General features: G+C 35.1%; 1 protein-coding gene across 8 annotated transcripts in view; it reads right to left on the bottom strand.

Annotated features, from left to right (window-relative positions):
* Positions 1–21,320, bottom strand: part of SFMBT1 (Scm like with four mbt domains 1) — a 112,427-nt gene that overhangs the window by 30,892 nt on the left and 60,215 nt on the right. For all 8 annotated transcript variants that reach the window (XM_020874260.2, XM_020874255.2, XM_070455935.1 and 5 more), the window contains 4 exons: positions 20,565–20,719; positions 11,826–11,920; positions 6,178–6,418; positions 744–832 (listed from right to left, as the gene is read on the bottom strand). In XM_020874260.2, coding sequence (XP_020729919.2) covers positions 744–832; positions 6,178–6,418; positions 11,826–11,920; positions 20,565–20,592 — 453 coding nt within the window. In that variant the 5' untranslated portion in view covers positions 20,593–20,719. The remainder of the gene's footprint in view (positions 1–743; positions 833–6,177; positions 6,419–11,825; positions 11,921–20,564; positions 20,720–21,320) is intronic.

Below are 21,320 nucleotides of genomic sequence, written 5' to 3'. Positions count from 1 at the left end.
AGATAAATAGCCCAATTTTAAAATGAGCAGGTATTTCTCCAAAAAAGAAGTACATAGAAAGATTTTCAGTATTATTAGTCATTAGAGAAATGCAACTCAAAGTGAGAAGCCACTTTACACACAATAGGAGAGCTATAGCCAAAAACAGAACAACAGGTGTTGGTAAGGATGTAAAGACATTGGAACCTTCATAAACCGCATTTCACATATGCTACAATGTTGCTGGTATAACAGAAAGAGACAAAATGTAAATTAGAAACATCATAACCAATAAATTTATTTCACAAAAATAAGAAATCTATATTCACCAAAAAGCTCAAAAGCTACACTAATTTAAAAGAACTGCTGAAAGCAGGTAGGTAGTGATCCAGGGTCTTCTGAGAAAAAGAAAAGGGGTCTCTCAAGTCACCTGGTGCAGGAGTTACACATGTCCACACTGAAAGAGTCAACCCCGGCTCAGTTCCAAGTGAGAGCTCAAAAAGGCCACATTTCCAAGCTGCGTGAAAGAATCTGGAAAACTATAGAGTTTTATGTGTTTCCAACTAATTCAAAAACATTCTAGGCTCTGAGCAAGCCTCCAGTTGACAATCTCTGAGGTAAGTCTACACCCCTTAAGACCTACGCCTGGGTCTGTAGTAGTAACGCTGATCTGACTCAGTGGTAAATGAGCAAGTCATTTTAAGATTCCCTGGACAGGAAGATTAGAAGTTTTCCACCCTCATTCTGGAAGCAATAATACTCACGCCCTCTAGCAGCGGAACAGGAGGACTACATGCTCCCGTCAGGGTCTGCCGTAGAAACTCATCCCAGTCAGACACTTTATCTCTGATGCCTAGATGACGGAATCATACTGTCAGCCACAAAACACAAAGAAAGTAAACCACACAGAACACAGAAAAACTAACTCTGTGAAAATGGTTTAGAGGTGCATTTATCATTTTAATATGCAAGAGCCCAACATATTGATTCTTTGAGAGCTTAGAAATAATCCTCCTGTAGATAAGAGTTACTTCCTGGTTAGTTTAATGAGTTGTATCCAAAACAAAGAGAACAGGCCCAACTCACAGTAAGGATCACTGTAAGTACAATGTTATCCCAAAATGAGCTACTTTATTTTTTTATTGTGGAAATTTTCAAACATACTGAAAGGCAGAGAAAATAATATAATGAATCCCCATGTGCAGTAGTTTCAACAACTGCCTTTTATCCTTGTTCCCTTCATCCTATTTCCTTCTTTCCCCACAGGAACATACATCTAAATTACTGCATTTGAAAAATCACTGAAATAGTTTTTCTATTTTGGGTAGTTAATTCACAAGACCCAAACACAGATTTCTTTATTTGCTTTTGCATTTTTTTAACTTTTTTTTTTTTTCCACAAGTTGTACAGAATATTGACATGGTTCAAAATTCAAATCTAGAAAGTAAGGTACATTCAGAAAATCTGGCTTTTATCCCTGTTCCCTTCATCCTATTCCCTCCTTTTCCCATAGGTAACTTTTTAAAATAGTGTGTTCCTTACTGCTATTCAACCATTGTTTCATTTTCAAAAAATGAAATTCACGCACACATTCATACACCTTCCTCCTCCCTCATTCAATACAGATTTTTCTTTAATGTAACAAGGTATCTGGAGACCGTTCCTTTGATGTATATAGATGGATTCTGTTTCTTTTTTTTAGTGACTATACCTTCTGTCACTATAAAGTAGTCTTCTTTGGAAAGGTGATATATATTGTTACACACACACAACAGAATATTGCTCAGTCATAACAAAGAATGAAATAATGCCATCTGTAGCGACATGGATGGACCAAGAGATTATCATACTAAGTGACATAAGTCAAAGACAAATATCATATGATATCACTTTTATGTGGAATCTAAAAAATTGATACAAATGAACTTATTTACAAAACAGAAACAGACTCACAGACATAGAAAACAAATTTATGGTTATCAAAGGGGAGGGAGAGGGGTAAATTAGGAGTTTGAGATTAACAGATATACATTAGCACATACAAAACCGAGAAACGAGGACCCACTGTATAGCACAGGGAACTACATTCAATATCTTGCAGTAACCTATATGGAAAAGAACCTAAAAATAATTTATATAATATGTATATGTATAACTGAATCACTCTGCTGAACACTTGAAACCAACACAACATTGTAAATCAACTATACTTCAATTAAAAAACAACAATAAAATACCCTTCTTTGTCTCTTACAGTGCTTTCTGATCTGAATTCCACCTTTGTCAGATATCAAGACTGAGACTCCTGCTTTCTTTTCTATTTGCACCTGGTCTATGTATCTTTGTCCATCCTTTTCTGTTTATTCTTTCAGAATATCTCCATTTACGTATGTTTCCTGTAATAGCACAGAAGTGGGTTTTACTTTGTGAGCCAACCTGAATTGTTTACTTTTAATAGAAGAGCAAGCCCATTAATTTACATATAATTTATTTATAAACACAATTTATTACATCATCAAAGATATGGCCTCAATGCTGTCTTATTAATATTACATAAATTACCTGTGTGGGTATATTGTCTTTCACTATGTGATATATTTTATTTAAATATATACTTCTTTTTAAAATCTATCTTTTGGCACTGAGAAAAGTTTGTGGTTCTTTTTTCCTTCTGGTTATCTTTATACTAATATCTTTATGTAACAATTCTAGTCCTCTCTAATTTTAGACTATTTTCTATTTCTTTTTTTTAGCAAACATTAAAAGTTAGCAATAACCTCCTTTCTTCTCTCTTTCAGGATCTCATTTCACATAACAGCCTTTTATTCCCAGTTAATACACGAAAGGTAATCAGTTAAATTATTAGGCAATAACCCTGTCTTAAAACGGGGAGGGAGGATGAACAAGTTTATACCACTATTCACCTGTTCTTTCTACTGTGGTCTCATATTTTTAATAGCTATACTGTATTTATGTAGTCAAAGCATGTACAATTACATAGTATACTGTCTCTCTTATAACCATCTTTTAGATTTAAGTTCTACAGCCATATATACATTTAGGGTTTCACTAACCATTGTCACACTAACATTTCTTCATTTGTTTGATTTTCTGCAGCTCATTCTCTAGTGGATTTCTTTGGAAGGGCTCATGGGAACAATATTCCCTGGGTCTTTACATATTCCTAACATGCGGCCTTTACACCTGAAGCTCAGTTTGGCTAAACATAAAATCCTGGCCTTGTATATTCTTTTACTGAATTTCTTACATATGTTACCTTGTCATCTTTTGGCATAAAGCATGTTGTCAATTAGTCTGGTGACAATCTTGTCTTCTTAACTTTTCAAGAAACTTAAATGCTTTTTGCCTAAAAGACCAAGGGATCCATTTCTGCTTTAGAGTTTAATACACACCTGTTCTCATTTGACTTCTCCATGTACATAGTGAACCCTTTCAATATGTATTTTTAGGTCCTATTTGATTTCCATAAAGTTTTCTTAAATTTTAGTTTACGGTATTTTATTATTTCATTGCTTTGGTTCTTATCTTCAGGGACATCTATTTTTGCCAACCTATATTATTTTTTCCAAGTCCTTTTTATTTCTTTTATTTTAATTAAAATTTTAACTTCTTTTTCATCTTCTCTTTCTGTTCAGTTATTACTCTTGGTTCATTCACTCCTGTTTTCATCTTAGTCTTCATTTCAAGTATTTTTAAACTTCTAGTTCTTGTCTGACTTTTATTCTTTTTTCAAATCTTCCTTTTTTCCAGTCAGTTGATTTTCTAATTTTTATAAATTTTATTTATGGTTTTTCTCACTGCTCTATCATAGTTACTATTTTCTTTTATCCTGTTTTGAAATGTTTTTGTCTGACAGTGTTCACCTTTTTTGTGATTATGTTTCTATGGAAGGATTTTATTCTTCCTTTTCGCCTTTTTTTTAATTATAATAACGTGACCTTGTATGAGACTTGACAGAAATCATTTCTTGTTGTTCATGTTTAATGAGGTGAATTTTGCTATACTCTTGAGATAGTGGGCCAGGTAACTTCATGTCTCCATAACTTTCTTTTACATTGTTTTTTTCACGGAATGTTAATGATCAGCTAGAAGCCCACCAAAACCCCAGGACTCAGATCTTCATTTGTAAATATCATCCTTCCAAATACAAAAAGAAAAAAAAAAAAAAACCACCAGGGTTTCCTAGAGAAATGGCTGATTTCAGGGTTGAGGCAGGGAAAAGTTTCCTGAACAAGAAACTACTCAAATAATAATGGGAACACAGCAAGGGACACATCTGCCAGCTTGAAGAGGTGTCTACTGGCCGTATCTAGGACAGTGTGATCATCAAAATAAATAATGACAGCAAGGACTGTAATCCACTGAATAAGACTCATGAGTCTACACTGACATATATACATAAATACAGATGCATACACAAATGTGTGTGTGTACATAGGAGAAAAGGGAAAGCCCTTTCTGTAGCAGAAAGCCAATTATGAAATGTATAAGGAATTAGAAAAAACCATTTACTAAGCATTAGAGTAATAACTGTTTCAGATAAAAATTACCAGTGGATGCCAAAAATAGTGGGTGATGTTTGAAGAGTAATGAGATAGTTACATAATTTCAAGGTATCTTCCCACAAGATACTTACTAATTAAAAACAGCAAAAGTAATTTTACAGTGGAAAAATTTGGCATATACCAACATAGGTGATGAAAGTTAGTATCACAAGTTAGTTACTGGACAAACCAACAGCATGTTGTCTCCTAACATGATGCACCAGGAGGACATGGCATTACTCCTGCATTTTTTCCTACCAAATGTCCACAGTCTGAATGTAAGTAAACATCAGACAAACCCAAATTGTGAGACATGCTAAAAAATAATCAGCCTATACTCCTCGAAAATGTCAACATCAAGGAAGACAAAGAAAGGTTAAGGAAACTAAAAAGATGATAGCCAAATATACTGAAATCTTGGACAAGGAAAAGACATGGGGAATAATGAATGTACTGGATCCAAGACATAATGAACATTAGTGGGAAAACTGGCCTGCTACTTTCAATGATGTCAAAGTCACGGAAGATAAAAGACTGAGGAACTGTCCCAGTTCCTTTAGATTCCTCCTAAAGGAATTTTAGGAGACACAATAAATGAATGCAACAAATGACTTGGGATTTTCTTTTACTACAGAAACATCTTACTATAAAAACACTATTGATAAAAACTGAACAAGCTCTATATATTAAATAACAGTATTATATCAAAGCTAATTTCCTGATTTTATTATTTTACTGTGTTCATCAATGTCCCTGTTTTTAGAGGTATATTCTCATATTATTCTCATAAGAGTAAAAAAGCAAAAAAAGTAAATAAAAAGGGCATCATGTCTACACGTGACTCTCAATGGTTCATTAAAAAGATGCACGTGCATGTGTGTGTGTGTGTGTGTGTGTGTGTGTGTGTGTGAGAGAGAGAGAGAGAGAAAAGAGAGAGACAAAGACAGGGAGGAAAGGAGGATAAAGTAAATGTGGGACAATGACAACATTTGGGGAAAACTGGCAATAAGGCCCCAAGAATTTTCTATATTTTTGCATATCTGAAATATTTCTGTAAATCTAAAATTATCAATATAACAAAATAAGAAGCTGGAAGAAAAGCACATAAGGTCTAGAATTTTCTTAAGGCATCCCTTTTTCCATGTTTATATGACCCTTCTCTATCTTGTGTCCTATTGTCTCTGTGCTGCTTAATTTGGATTCTACTCCGAGTAGGGCTCTTTCCTGGAAGGGAGCTTCAGCTGGTTTATTTTAAAAGCTCACAGGTCCCAGATCATCTGTAGGTAATAGGAGGGAGGACAATAAAATCAGGAAGAGAAACAAGCTGGCCCAATGTACTCTAAGACAGCCAGACCTACAAGTCTTAAACTCAGAGAGCCTCACACACCCATAGGATGATAAATAACTGATGCTCCCTATGAATGTCACAAAAGACTGAGGCTTATAAGGAGCACAGAAAATAATTTTTTTAATGGAAATGTGTATTAATCCTTATATTCTCATTCAAAATACTAACCCAAAGAAGTTAGGAAGATTACTGTGTTTAGGAGATGTGAAAATCTTAAGACTGGACAGCCCAAATTTTCCTACATCAATACCACACCACATCTTGATATGACGTATCACCATTACCTTCTGGGGCTTCGAGGGTCTTCTTATTCTGCTGACACCACCCAATGGGGTAGAGGTCAGCCTTCCTGATGTCACACCAGAAGTCTGCTCTGCGATCCTCCCCATAGCCATCATAGCGGAGGAGGAGCAGCTGCTCGCAGGTGGTAATGATGGTGGCAACCCAGTAGGTTTCAGGATCAGCTTTCACAGCCACCTCCAGTTTCATCCCAGGAGCAAATCCATTTTGCAAACGTGTGTCCACCTGAACATGGAAATGTTATTAACCACCAGAAAAACATCTCAAATGAGTGCTTCTTTGGTCAACATTCTTTAAGACGTACCATTCTGAAGCACTAAATGCAATAAAATCTTCTCAAGGGAAATCTGAGAAATTTCAATTCTAACTTACAGGAGTGATCCAAACAAAACAGGGACTAGCAATGCTGCTCTGTTCCATCGACCCTGAAGGAGGTTTAAGAGAACTCAATATTCCATGAAAGCTGTCTATCATGATTATAGACTATGCTTTCTATTAAATATACAGACCACTGAATGTTCACCATTTTAACAATCTTCAACACATTAAGATTTCAAGAGTGACTTCTCAATCATTCAAAAGAAAATTTATGAAGCTAGAAAAAGTAAAGGATAAACAGAAGTTATATTGATAATAAATATGTATAATATGTACCATACAGAGGGAGCCATATTTCCCAGTTACCTTAAAACAGTCTGTGTTTATACCTGTTATCCTTGAATAATTCTAATAATGCCTCCTATCTCTCTCAAAAGTGCACTAATTTAAATGACAAATTATATAGTCACAAACATTGCAGTCTGCAATTCTGGAAATCCTGTACGTATATATTAAATAATGAGAGCCAAGTTTCTTACTGTGGGATAAAGAAGTGCATAAACCAAAATGCATAAATTCAAGCTAATCACAAGAAAAACCAAAGCCCAACTAAGAAACCTAAAACATTTAGGCTGGTGAAAAAGTAATTGTGCTTTTGGACCGTGAATTTTAAATCATTATAACTAGGTTCAAATACACCTTTATTAATCAAAACAGGAATCATGGTAATCAACAAATTTTTGCCAATGAGAAATAAGTTTGCTTATGCCTGTAGCATAAAAATCCATGCTTTGGGATTCAACAAACTCTTAGAAAGCATCTTCTGCCTCCTGCTGGTTGTGGAAGCATTTTCCCTGCAAAAAGTTGTCAAGATGTTTCAAGAAGTGGTAGTCAGTTGGCAAGAGGTCAGGTGAATATGGCAAATAAGGCAAAATCTTTATAGCCCAATTTGTTCAACTTTTGAAGTGCTGGTTGTGTGACGTGTGGTCAGGTGTTGTGGAGGAGAACTGGGCCCATTCTGTTGACCGATGCCAGTTGCAAGCATTGCAGTTTTCAGTACAGTTTGGTTCAGCTGCTCAGTCATGTCCGGCTCTTGCGAGTTTTCAGTGCATCTCATCGACTGGCTGAGCATACTTCTCAGATGTAATGGTTCTGCCAGGATTCAGAAAGCTGTAATGATCAGACAGGCAGCCAAACAGTGACCATCACCTTTCTTGGGTGCAAGGTTCGCTTCGGGAAGTGCTATGGAGTTTCTTCTCAGTCCAGTCACTGAGTGAGTGGGTCATCACCGGTTGTCATATAAAATCCATTTTTCATAGCACGTCACAATCCAATCAAGAAGTGGTTCACTGTTGCATAAAATAAAAGAAGACGACACTTCAAAGGACGGTATTTTGATTTGTGGTCATCTCATGAGGTACCCACTTATCAAGCTTTTTCACCTTTCCAATTTGCTTCAAATGCCAAACAAATATAGAATGGTCAACGCTGAAGTCTTCAGCAACTTCTCGCGTAGTTTTAAGAGGATGAGCTTTGACGATCCTTTCAGTTGGTCACTGTCCACTTCCGACGGCCAGTCACTACAGGGCACAGTGGCTTAAAGCACCTCCTCTTCTTTTTTTAAAGCGCCTCCTCTTTTTTTTTTAAAGCTCCTCCTCTTCTTTTTTTAAAGCGCCTCCTCTTTTTTTTTTTTAAAGCGCCTCCTCTTTTTTTTTTTTTAAAGCTCCTCCTCTTTAAGGCTCTCACCTCCTTTGCAAAACTTCTTGAACCACTACTGAAGTATACATTCGTTAACAGTTTCTGGGCCAAATGCGTTGATGTGAGTTGTCTCCGCTGCTTTATGACCCATTTTGAACTTATGTAAGAAAATTGCTCGAATCTGCCTTTCATCTAACATCATTTCCCTAGTTTAAAATAAATACAAAATAAACAGCAAGCAATAAGTCACTAGCAAAAAGATGTAAAGTAAGAAATGTGTATTAAAATGATGTATAACATAACCACATTTATAAAAGAATGTATTCTGATATCAAACAGCGAAGTTCAACAATGAAAGACCGCAATTATTTTTGTCCCAACCTAATAACTGGTATATGGTTTGCACTTCAAAAGTATCCACACCATGAAAGACAGAATGAGGAACTGTTATGCAATGGAGGAGACCATGGAAACACAACAACTAAGTACAATGTGGCCATCATAACCACTGGGAAGTGAGGGGGCTTCTGAAAAGGAGAAGCCAGACAGGGAAAGCATGCACCCTGTGTGAAACCTCCTTTGTATTCTAATCACTAACCTGCTATACTCCTGAAAGGTGATCACTATCCTAAACTATAACACTACAGTCTAACACTGCCTGTGTTTCAGCACGATGTGGGCAAAATTATGCAGTATGAATGCTTCTCTTGCCCAGCACTGCTTATCTGATTCATTTGTGCTGCTGCACATAACAGGACTTGATCTCTTTTCACTCTTGTATAGTGTTCCATTATACACATTTGCCATAATTTATCCATTCTAATTCTTCTAGGAGAAGACACTCTGGATAGTTCACAGTTTTGGAAGACTATTAATAACACTGTCATGATTATAAGAATAAATCCGTGTGTCACTTGCATACCTACATGAGTTCTTAAAATAAAAAGATATATCCATGGCTAATTCATGTCAATGTATGACAAAAACCACTACAATATTGTAAAGTAATTAGCCTCCAACTAATAAAAATAAATGAAAAAAAAAAAGATATGGCCAAGCTGTTTCCCAAAGTGGCTGTACCAATATACTCTCCCAATAGTGTACAAGAAATCTTCTTGCTCTAACATTCTAACAAATATTACTGTATTTTCAGCCTTTTTCAGTTTAACCATCTTGAAGCATGTATTATCTCATGGTGATTTTAATTTGTATTATTATTAATAGAGTTGAGAATGTTTATATTTTACTAGCCACTTAGATTTCTTCTTCTGGGGAATGCCTAAATTTTTTGTCAACTTTTTAGTCAACATTCCAGGTATCAGTTTGCTAATTACTTGTATTACAAATATCGTTTTCTTGATGGTGTTGTCTAATAAACAGAAGTTATTAATTGCAATATACTCTGATCCATCAATACTTTTCCTTTAAAAGGTTAATTAATTTTCTGTATTTTTAAACAAATTCTTCCTATGCCTAAAGGTCATAAGATATATCAATACTACTATATTATTTTCTAGAAGCCTTTCATATGGAGAACTAATATCAACCCTGAGTTAATCTCTATCTGTGGTATTAGGTTGAGGCCAGGTTTTACTTATTTGAATCAGCTTGTCAATTTCTAACTAATTTTTTTTGGTGTTTGATTTGAGTTGCAGTAAATCTACAGATCTGTTTAAGAAAAACTGACATCTTTAAAATAATGAGTCTTCCATTATATGAACAAGGCATATTCCTTCATTTTAACTTATTTCAATAAAGATTTGTGTCTCTTTGCAAATATCTTACATTTATTTGATGTTTTTTATGTTATTGTAAACCACATCTTTCAGTTTCCATTTTTGTCTGTTACTAGTATATAGAAATATAATAGCTTTTTAATATCTATCTTGTATTTAAAAATCTTGCAAAAATTACTCACTAATTCCAATAATAGAGTTGCACATTATTTTATTCATCTGTAAATAATGATTATTTTCCCCTTCCTTCTCAATTTTTAAACATTTTAATTGTTATTCTTACCTTATTGTATTGGTTAGATCCTCCAATACAATTATCAAATAGGGATCATGCTAACCAGCATAATTTTTGTCTTATTCCATAATAAAAAGAAATATGGATCATATTGCTATTAATAGTTTTCTGTAGATTTTGTATATATACACATCATCAAATTAAGGAAATTCTCATCTATAGATTGCTAAGATCATAAGCAGATATGGAATTTTATCAATAATTTTCTTATTTATTGAGATAATAGTAAAAATTTTCTCCTTTACTCTAGTACTATGGTGAATTATGCTGGTTTATTTTCAAATGTTAAGCCATCCTGCATTCCTGGAAAAAATCGACTTGTTATTAATGTATTATCCTTTTTAAATATAGCTACATTCAGTTTGGTATTACTTTGTATGAAGCTATTTTTGCATCAGTCATTATAAGTGACCCATCTCTGTAGTTTTCTCTTCTTGAATTATTAGGTTTGGTATTAAGGCTGTGCTGATCTCTAAACAAACCAGTACCCTACAATTAACATAGGATCAAATGACCAGACAGAAAGGAACAGAAGACTTAAGATTATAAATCAACGAGACCTAATAGACATAAAGAGACTACTCAGCAACAAGAGAATACACACTCCTCTCAAATGAACATGGAACATTCTCCAGGATTGACCATAATGTTAGGAGAAAAATAAAAAAATCAAACAAAGTACCTTTTCTGATCACAATGGAATAAAACTTGAACTCAGTAACACAAGGAAAACTAAAAAATTCACAAATATGTGGACATTAAACTCACTGTTAACCAATAGATCAAAGAAGAAATCACAAAGGAAATTAGAAAATTCTTTGAGACAAGTTACAACAAAAATTGGGTTTCCCTGGTGGCTAAAGAATCTGCCTGCAATACAGGAGAGAAGAAAGGAGCATCGTGAAATACATCCAAAGTGTTCTGTTCTTCTTAACAAGACTAATCCTCAAGAAAAACTACTTTACTAGGTCCTAACCAACTACAGTGAACAGAACCTTACTGATCTATGGTAAGGAAAATACCCAACTCCAGCCCCCTCTGGCCTCCAAAATAGGGGAAAGAATATGCACAACTCAGGATCACTAAAACACTGAGACCAAATCACAGGACTGGAGAATGCTTTTGCTCCCCTCATACCTTACCACCACATCAAGAGAGCTCCTGTACAAAAGGTGAGGCAAAATAAATGAAAGCAAAGTACCTTTCAGCTTCTCACACCTATAGCTAAAACGAACAGTAAAATCAGCCTAACTTTTATCTGGATAAACAGAAAACAATGAAAACTCACTTTTTTTTTTAAAACTCGGTATATTATTAATATATCCAGCTTTCAACAAAAACTTACAGAGCTACTGAAAGACAAAAAACACATTTTGAAGAGACAGAGTAGATATTAGAACCCAGCTCAGATACGGCAAAGATGTATCATACCAGCAATTTAAAACTGAGTCATAAAAAAAAAAAAAAACAAAACCCTGAGTCATACAATAAGGACTCCAAAGGAAAAAAGATCAAATGAAAAAAGATTTTCATTTTTTCTAAATGAAAAAGGATCAGGCAGTCAAGCAATATAGTCACCACTTACATGTTTAAAAGACCCGTAGGGAACTGCTGTGGACCCTGTCTCTTCCAGATAGTCTTCCCAGCTTAACTCCACTTCCTCCACTCCAGATCCAGCATCTGGAATTAAAACAAAACAACACAAAACAGGTAAGATCCAATGAAAGAAAACTCAATATATAAAAATGTAAACTTAGTAAACCTAACTTACAACTTACTTCACAAGTTAATTTACTTTATACCCAAGATAACTAAGTGTTCTTTTTAAATAGCAGTTTCCCTTAATGCACTGATTGGGGCTCCCCTGGGGGTTCAAATGGTAAAGAATCTGCCTGCAATGTTGGAGACCAGGGTTTGATCCCCGGGTTGGAAAGATCCCCTGGGGAAGGGAACGGTTACCCACTCCGGTATTCTTGTCTGGAGAATTCCATGGACAGAGGAGCCAGGTGGACTACAGTCCATGGGATCCTAAAGAGTTGGACATGACTGAGCGACTAACACTTTCACTTCCACTTAATACACTGATTATCAATGAATCTCAACATCATAGAATGTGACATGCTATCTCCTGCTGGGATCCATTTGGGATTCACCTAAATGGATCATATAAAGCTGGCGAAAGTGTAACTATTATAATCACTTTGGACCATAATCTGGTATCTAACTGCCAAGTATTTGAGATCCTTAATAGGCATTTCAAACTTAAATTTTCAATCTCTTCTTCCTTAGGGTCCTCAAATTGAGTAAAAGATACCATTGGCTGATATTTTGGCTCAATCCAAAAACTGTGGAGTTATTCTTACTTTTTTCTCTTTCTTTCACATTTTACATTCAATCCATCAGAAAATTCTATAGGTACTATCTTTAAAAATACCCCAAATCTAATCACTTTCCACCATCTCTACTGCTCTAAGTGCAAGGCCTAACAACAATATCTTCACCTTTTAATCACACAATAAAACCTAAAATCTCTGGGAGACTGCAAAAGCCGTATATGATCTGACTCCTAGCTCCTGACCTTGCCACAGCATCCCCACCAGCCTCTTGCTTGCTCATTGCACTCGAGGAACATTGAGGTTTGTTTGTTTGTTTACTTTCTAACCATGTTCTCTTCTCACAGCCTCTATGTTAGTTATTATCTCAGTTAGGCTCATTCCCCTGTGTCATTCACAGCTTTACTTCATTCAACCTCTACTCAAACACCTCTTCAGGAAGACCTTCCACCAACCAGAAAGGCCTTCCATCAGTGCACATCTAAAGTAGAAACCCCCAGCCTCTGCTTTCATTATCTTCAAAGCATTCCTTCCTTATGTATACCTTATGTTCATTATATGTATACCTTATATACTTCGTTCCAAAGTATACCTTATGTCTTTTTATCTTCCCCACTCAACAACAACTATGAAGACAGGAACGTTGTTTTGGAAAATCCTCTATTTCTGTCATAGCAGAGATTCAACACATTTTTGTTGAGTGAGCAAAGATTCAAACACTTCATTGTGATCCAATAACCCCAATTCACATAAGCTGCTTAAAAGCAGGGTTTTATTCACTGATATATCCCCACTGTCTAAGACGATGCCTAACACTACCAGGTTTGCAATAAACAGTCGCTGAATGAGTATACCCTTGGGGAGTCTATGCTTCACACAAATACAAGGAGGCAAGCAAATACAGGAATGCTTACCACAGCACTGTTTCTAACAGCAACAGACAGAAGCAATCAGTAGGAGAATAGATAAATTATGGCAATCCTACAATGGAGCACTACTATATAGCAACTGAAATGAATGAACGGATTGACATATAAATCTCAAAAAGAAAAAAAATCATATCAAGTAAAAAAAAACAAGTGCAGAATAAAAAGTACAAGATATAATTTAAGCCTCAAAACAAAACTCTGCAATATAATATTTATAAATACACACATTTCAATAACCTTTGGGGATGTAGGGAAGCAAAGAAGGTTAGAAGAAAAGTAAAAGAGACTTAAACTGTATTATGTTTTATTAATTTAAAAAAATGAAACACATGAAAACGTGTTCAACATCATTCAGTTCAGTTCAGTCACTCAGTCGTGTTTGACTCTTTGCAACCCCATGAACCGCAGCATGCCAGCTTCCCTGTCCATCACCAACTCCCAGAGTCCACCCAAACCCATGTCCACTGAGTCAGTGATGCCATCCAACCATCTCATCCTCTGTCGTCCCCTTCTCCTCCTGCCCTCAATCTTTCCCAGCATCAGGGTCTTTTCAAATGAGCCAGCTCTTCACATCAGGTGGCTAAAGTATTGGAGTTTCAGCTTCAACAGCAGTCCTACCAATGAACACCCAGGACTGATCTTCAACATCACTAGGGAAAGGCAAATCAAAACCACAAAGAGGCATCACCTCATACTCATTAGGATGGCTATTATCAAAAAGCAGAAAATAAGTGTTGTCAAGGAAATGAGAAATTGGAATCTTTGTGCATTGCTGGTCTTGGAATATAAAATGGTATAGTCAGTGTGGAAAATTTTTTTGTGGTTCCTCAAAACATTTTAAATATAATTACCATATGATCCAGCAATTTCACTTCTGGGTATATATCCAAAAGAATTGATAACAGGGATTCAAACAGGTATCTGTACATGCATGTTTAGAGTAGCAATATTCACAACAGCCAAAAGGTTGAAGTAACTGACCCAAGTACCCATCAACAAATGAATGGATAAAATAAATGTGGTATATGCATACAATGGAATATTATTCAGTCACAAAAAGAAAGGAAATTTCTGATACAGGCTACAAAATGTAGATGAACTATGAGAACATTACACTAAATAAGTCAAGCCCAAAAGATCAAATATTATATGTTTCCACTTACTTGAAGTAGAGTAGTCAAATTCATAGAGACAGAAAGAAGAATGGGAGTTTCCAAGGACCGGTGGGGAGAGGGGAAGGTGCAGTTAGTGTTTAATGGGTACAGAGTTCCAAAACAGGAAGATAAAAAAGTTTTGGAGATGGTGGTATTAATGGCTGCACAACAGTGTGAATGAACAGTACACCTAAACATGGTTAAAATGGTAAATTTTATGTTATGGATAATATACCACAATTTAAAAAAATGAAAACAAATTTGGACAAAGTTAATTTATTATTTATTAATTTTTAATTCTGTATGGTAGGTACAGAAGTATTCCTTATATGTTTTCCATTCGTTTCTACATATTTGAAATTTTTCACTAGATATAAAACAAATCAATAAAGACTTTATTGGGGGCATCCCGGAAGCATGAGTCAACAGAAAGCCAACTTCCATCACTAGAACATAACAAGGCTAGACAATTCGTATTCATGGTCCTTGGCAAGAACCCTAGCACCTCAAGCAGCATGCTAGTTAAAAAATAAATAAATAAACAACAGGAGCAATAAAAGCAATGAATTAAAGGATTAAAATCTCCCATACATCAGAAAAACTACCTAAAAACTTAGAAAAAAACAAAACTAATTAACGATCTGACAAAAAATGAGCAAAATAAATGAAAAGGGAATTCATTTTTTTTAATTGCAAATAGTCCTTAAACATATGGAAAGATGTGCAAATTTACTCATTTTAAAAGAATGCAAATGAAAACTATACTGAGATATCAGATTGGAAAAAATTCTAAAAGTTTGACAACATACTCCACGGTGAGACAAGTAATTAGGCAGGTAAAGTATAATGATACAACCCTGGTGAAAGGGGTTGTATTTTTGTTGGCAACAGCTAACAAAATTACATATGTATTTACCTTCTGATCCAGCAATTCCACTTCTAGGAATCTATCCCAAAGATATGCTGGCAAAAATACAAAAAGACATATGTACAAGGCTATTCATTGTAGTACTATATATGTAATACCAAGACTGGAAGTAATCCAAATGTCCATCAGTAAGGAACTGGGTGAATAAAATATAGTATATACATCCAGCATTGCTGCTGCTACTGCTGCCAAGTCGCTTCAGTTGTGTCCGACTCTGTGCCACCCCATAGACAGCAGCCCACCAGGCTCCTCTGTCCCTGGGATTCTCCAGGCAAGAATACTGGAGTGGGTTGCCATTTCCTTCTCCAACATCCAGCATTACACAGCTGTAAAAAGGAAAGAGAACGATTTCCACATACTGATGTGGAATAACCTCAGTACGTATTAAGTGAAACAGCAAAACAGAGCAGTTTTTATTGTAGCTCTAATTTTTGCATAAGGTAAAAGAGATATGAATATATATGTAAATGCTCACATATATCTTTTTACATTTTAAAACATGAACAACAGGATAAAATGTAATAAAACTTCTTTATATATGGAGAAGAATAAAAAGCATGAATTCTATCAGCCTGAAAGTGGGAATGTTGTTATAATTTTTTTATGTAATATGTAATACATAATTTTATAATTATGTATATCCTTTACATGATTTAGAAACATATTTAAAAATTCTAAAAACTGAAAATGAACTTAAACAAACATGCCTGATGGTTGGTGGAAAAGCCACAAATAAAACAGAATCCCTTTAAGTCATTATTAAAATACAAAATTCTGACTGCAAACCTGAGTAGAATATATTTAAAAACAAAACAATAAAGAAATCTTTTTTTTTTACAATAAAGAAATCACACACTACTCTACTACTCTATTGATATCTGGAATGTAGGCATTCTTGTTGTGAGGCAATTATATGAATATTATATAAATAAATAAGTTTAAATAAGGATAAAACAATTTAAACAAGTTTAAATAAGGATAAAAACAAATAAGTGATGATACTAAAGGTTACAAAACAACACATTTTCAAAAGAAAAGAGACAAAAGAAATAAAAAATCAAAAAAAGAAAATCCCTATAATTTTATAAAATTATATAAAATTTATATAATTTTATAAAATTATAAATATCAGATTAAGCCATCTCATTTTCTTTTCTCTTCAAAAGATGTGTATTTTGGGACTTTGCTGGCAGTCCAATGCTTGAGACTCCACCCTTCCAACGCAGGGGGCTTGGGTTCAATCCCTACTCACAGAACTAGGATCCCCCACACTGCGCATCAAACAAACAAACAAAATGATGTGTATTTTCCAGCTATGTTTAGGGATGAGACCTAGAAGAAATGGCAAGCTGCTGTCAATGAGCACCCAAGCATCTGGGCTATAGACTATAAATATCATATCCACTTAAAAAAAAAAAAAGAGCTTCTCAGAGAAATGTCAGATTGCAAAAACTTGGGGCAGGAAATGTACAGGAGGAACCTCAGAATCTTACTATGCCAGAAAGCAAGGACTAAAGCTATCAGAGATATAATGACATCTCATCCAAAGAACACAGGAACCAATTTGAAACAACTCTCACTGCTCGAGAATGGAACAATTTGATCATCAAATGAATGATGACAGCAACGGATTCAAACTCACATGTAATATATATTATATATGCAATGTACATGCTGTATGAGTTAATGACAACATTTAAAACAAAAGAGAACAAGTCAACTTCCTAAATAGCAAAGTGAATACCTTACTCTTTCAGAAAAGCAGCAAAAATACTGGCTAAACAATGAAAGTTGACTATTTCAAAGTTCTGAAAGTAACTGAAGGCAAAAAAAAAAAAACAAAACTGAAAAGCATCTATTCAAGACAAGTCATTGAACCTCTGTCAGAAGAGTGGGACTGTGGCACTTTAAGTTGGACCTATTCCCAACTTTCATTCCTCTTCAGCTAAAAAAAGAAATTTTAGAACTGAAAATATAATAAACAAAAAACAAAACAAACCCCTCCATAGATAAGCTCTATAAGCAGAATGGGGAGAACAAAGAATTACTAAAATTAAAAAGCAATAGAAAACACCCAATTTAAACAACAAAGAGAAAAAAATGAAAAGAGCCTCACAAAACTGTGCAACAATAACAAAGATTTAACAAAAGTGTCTTCAGGGTCCCAAAAGAGAAAGAACAGGGCAGTAAAAGTCCTAGAAGAAATAATGGCTGAAAACATTTCAAGTTTGTCAAAAAAGCCTACAGTTTTAAGAAGCTGAGAAAACTCCAAACAAGATAAACCCAAGGAAATCTGTACACAGACACACAGAGTCAAACTGCTGAAAATGAAAGACAAAAAATCTTGAAAGCAGCAAGAGAATAATACCCCTTCTAAGGGAAGTGACCAGAGACAGGGAAACTAATAATTTTATCACCAACAGACCTACCCTAGAAAAATGGCTAAAGGAAATTCTATAAACAGAAGTGAAATGATAGTAGAAGGAATCTTGGAAAATCAGGAAAGAATAAAGAACAAAAAATAAAAATAGTGGAAAACATTATTATGAAACATTTTCCTTCTTCTCTTCAATTTCTAAATTATATCTGACAGCTGAAGCAAAAAAAAAAATTTGGCCATACCACAAGGCATGTGGGATCTTAGTTCCCTGACCAGGGATAGAACATACAACACCCTGCATTGGAAGTGCAGTCTTAATCACTGGCCAGCCAGGAAAGTTCCCTCAAATTTTAACAATATCTGATATGGTTCTCAAAATATGTAGAGAAATATTTAAGACAAGATTTTTATTATAAATAAGAGTAGGTAAAGAGATATAAAAAGCAGGTAAAATTTCTACACTTCACTCTAACAAAACGACAACATCAGCAGAGTGGCATGTGTTAGATATACATAATACCTAGAGCAACCACTAAAAAAGCTACACAGAGATACACTCAAGAACAGTATACAGGGCTTCCTTGATGACTGATTGGTTAAGAACCTACCTGCCAACTCAGGGGATATAGGTTCGATCCCTGCCCCAGGAAGATCCCACATGCCATGGGGCAACTAAGCCTGGGCGCCACAACTACTGACCCAGTGCTTTAGAGCCCGCAAGCCGCAATTCCTAAAGCCTGTGTGCCTAAAGGCTGTGCTATGCGACAAGAGAAGCCTCCCCAGTGACAAGCCAGTGCAGCAACGAGAGGCTAGCCCTGCATGCCGCAACGAGAGAAAGCCTGCGCGGCAACAGAGACGCAAGCAAACAAAATCTTAAAAAAAAAAAAAAGAACACTGTAGAGACAAATCAAAACAAAATTCTAAAAACATTTTCAAGGATTCCACAGGAAGATAGGAAAAGGAACAAAAAATAGAGAAAACAAACAAAACCACAGATGTTAAAAAAAAAAAAAAGGCACACATGACCCTTAGCATATCAATAATTATATTAAGTGTAAATGGTCCACACACACCAATTACAAGACTGAAAAAAAAATTTTTAATGACTACATGGTTTTATAAGGAAGTTACTTCAAATATAATGATTCACAGAGGTTGAAAGTGAAAGAATGAAAAGGATATACCATGGAAATGTTAATAAAAAAAGAGTATGAATAGGTAAAATCTATAGAGACAGAAAGTAGACATGATCTCCAGAGGCTAGATTAAGTAAGAAATAACTGCCAATGGTTTCTTCTGAGGAGTGATGAAAATGTTCTGGAATTAGGTAGTAGTGCTTGTGAATACACTAAAATCCACTGAATTGTGTATTTTCAAATGGTAAATTTTATAGCATGTGAATTGTATCTCAAAAAAAAGTACTTCAAAAAAGTTGTAATTAAAAAGCAAACAAACAAAATGACTGATAAATGAGCCAAAAATACGATGACATGGTACTGAAGAGGATATAGGGATGGCAAGTAAGAACCTGTTCAGCATCACTAGCCATTAGGGGAATGCAAAGTAAGACCAAGATGATCTGTTAATTTATCAGCACGACTTAAGTAAAAATAGTGACAATACCAAATGGCTGTGAGGATGTGAAGAAATCAGATCTCATACATTGCTGGAAAGAATGTATATGGTATAGCCACTCTGGAAAGTAGCTGTGCTCCTGGGCATTTATCCCAGAAAAATGAAATCTTATGTATATGAGTATTCATAGCAGCTTTATTCATAAAAGCCAAAAGCTGGAAGCAACCAAAATGTACTGCAACAGATGAATGGGTAACCAAACGGCAGTATATCCACAGAATACTACCAAGCAATAAAAGAGAACAGATTCCTAATATATTCAAGAATCTGGATGGATATCTCAGGGGCATTATTTTGAGTGAAAAAAAGCCCATCTCAGAAACTCACATACTGTGTGGTTCTACTTATGTAACATTCTGGAAATGACAAAATTATAGATATGAAGAAATGATTAATGGTTACCTGGGGTTAGGGAATGCTGGGGAAGAGGAGTCGGGTGTAACTGTGAAGGGGCAGTACAAAGGAGCTCTTGGGTGGTGATAGAATAGTTCTGTATCTTGACTGAAGTGACAGTTACAGGAATTTACACAAATCATAGAGAAATACATACATTTGATACATATATCAATTTCCAGCTTTTATACTGCACTATACTTAAATGAGATGTAACTTACAGTAGAAGTTGGGTGATGGGTACATGAAGACTGTCAGAATCTTTGCAAGCTCCTATGAATTAATACTTACTTCAAAACAAATTAACTTTTTTTTTTTAGGAATCTTTTGGTTTTATTCTGAAGCAAGCTTTTCTAACTTTTTTTTTTTTTTTAACGAAGTCTGCTCATAACAGTTATTTACTTTTTCAGCAAGCAGGCTGAGCACCCCTAGTGCCAGGTACAAAGAAAGGTAACTCATATCTTCAAAGAGTTTCCCATTTAGTGATAGAAAGATAAGCCTGACAATGTAACATAGGTGAGTAATGGAATTCTGCACTCCGAAAAACAGATTCTGCTCAGCAAAACCAATACCTGCATCAGTCTGCTGCTCCCCGTTCATTTCCACAGCACATGGGTAATCTCCTCCCCACACAGAGGACAGGCCTTATGGTTATGCTACAATCTGAAGATTACTTGCAACTCTCAAGCATCTGTTCAATGGGCATCAAAGGGTCCAAGTGAAAGTGCTGAAAAATCAAAAAGAACAAACACATTAACAGGCTGCAGTGCCGTGTTTACTCATTCATAAGACATAACACTCTGGTGGGTTGAAACGGCAGATGAAAACACACTGGCAGCACAGAGGTAATCAGACAAAAACTGACACCGTTTCTAGTTTGGAAGACATGTGTGTGTGTTGACAGAGAGAGCAAGCTATTAAGATCTTGATATCTAAAAATCACAACAAATAAACATATATATATGAATCACTATCCCTTCAACTTAAGATTATAATACTGAGCAGGCCTATCCATGAAAACTCCAATTCTTAAGGAAGTTCTGGGGAGTGGAGGAGGAGTTTAGCTTTGAAAGTTCTGTCTTAGTGAGTAAGATTCAGGATACAATGTATTATTTTATCTAGTTTCCCATTTCATTTATCTAGAATATTATGCAGAACCAAAAAGTATGAACTATATTTGTCTACAATTTAGAAAGAAAGCACAATTCTTCCAAAATAAGCTCTGAATTCATTTCTTCTTAAAAAAAAATTTTATTGGGATATAACTCACATGCCAAAATGTTCCATTTTAAGTGTACAATTCAATAATCTTTAGTAAATTTACAGAG

Source organism: Odocoileus virginianus, chromosome 26, assembly GCF_023699985.2.
Source record: "Odocoileus virginianus isolate 20LAN1187 ecotype Illinois chromosome 26, Ovbor_1.2, whole genome shotgun sequence".
NCBI classification, from domain to species: Eukaryota; Metazoa; Chordata; class Mammalia; order Artiodactyla; family Cervidae; genus Odocoileus; species Odocoileus virginianus.
The sequence above is the reverse complement of the archived record's forward strand: the minus strand, read 5'-3'. Positions and strand labels throughout refer to the sequence as shown.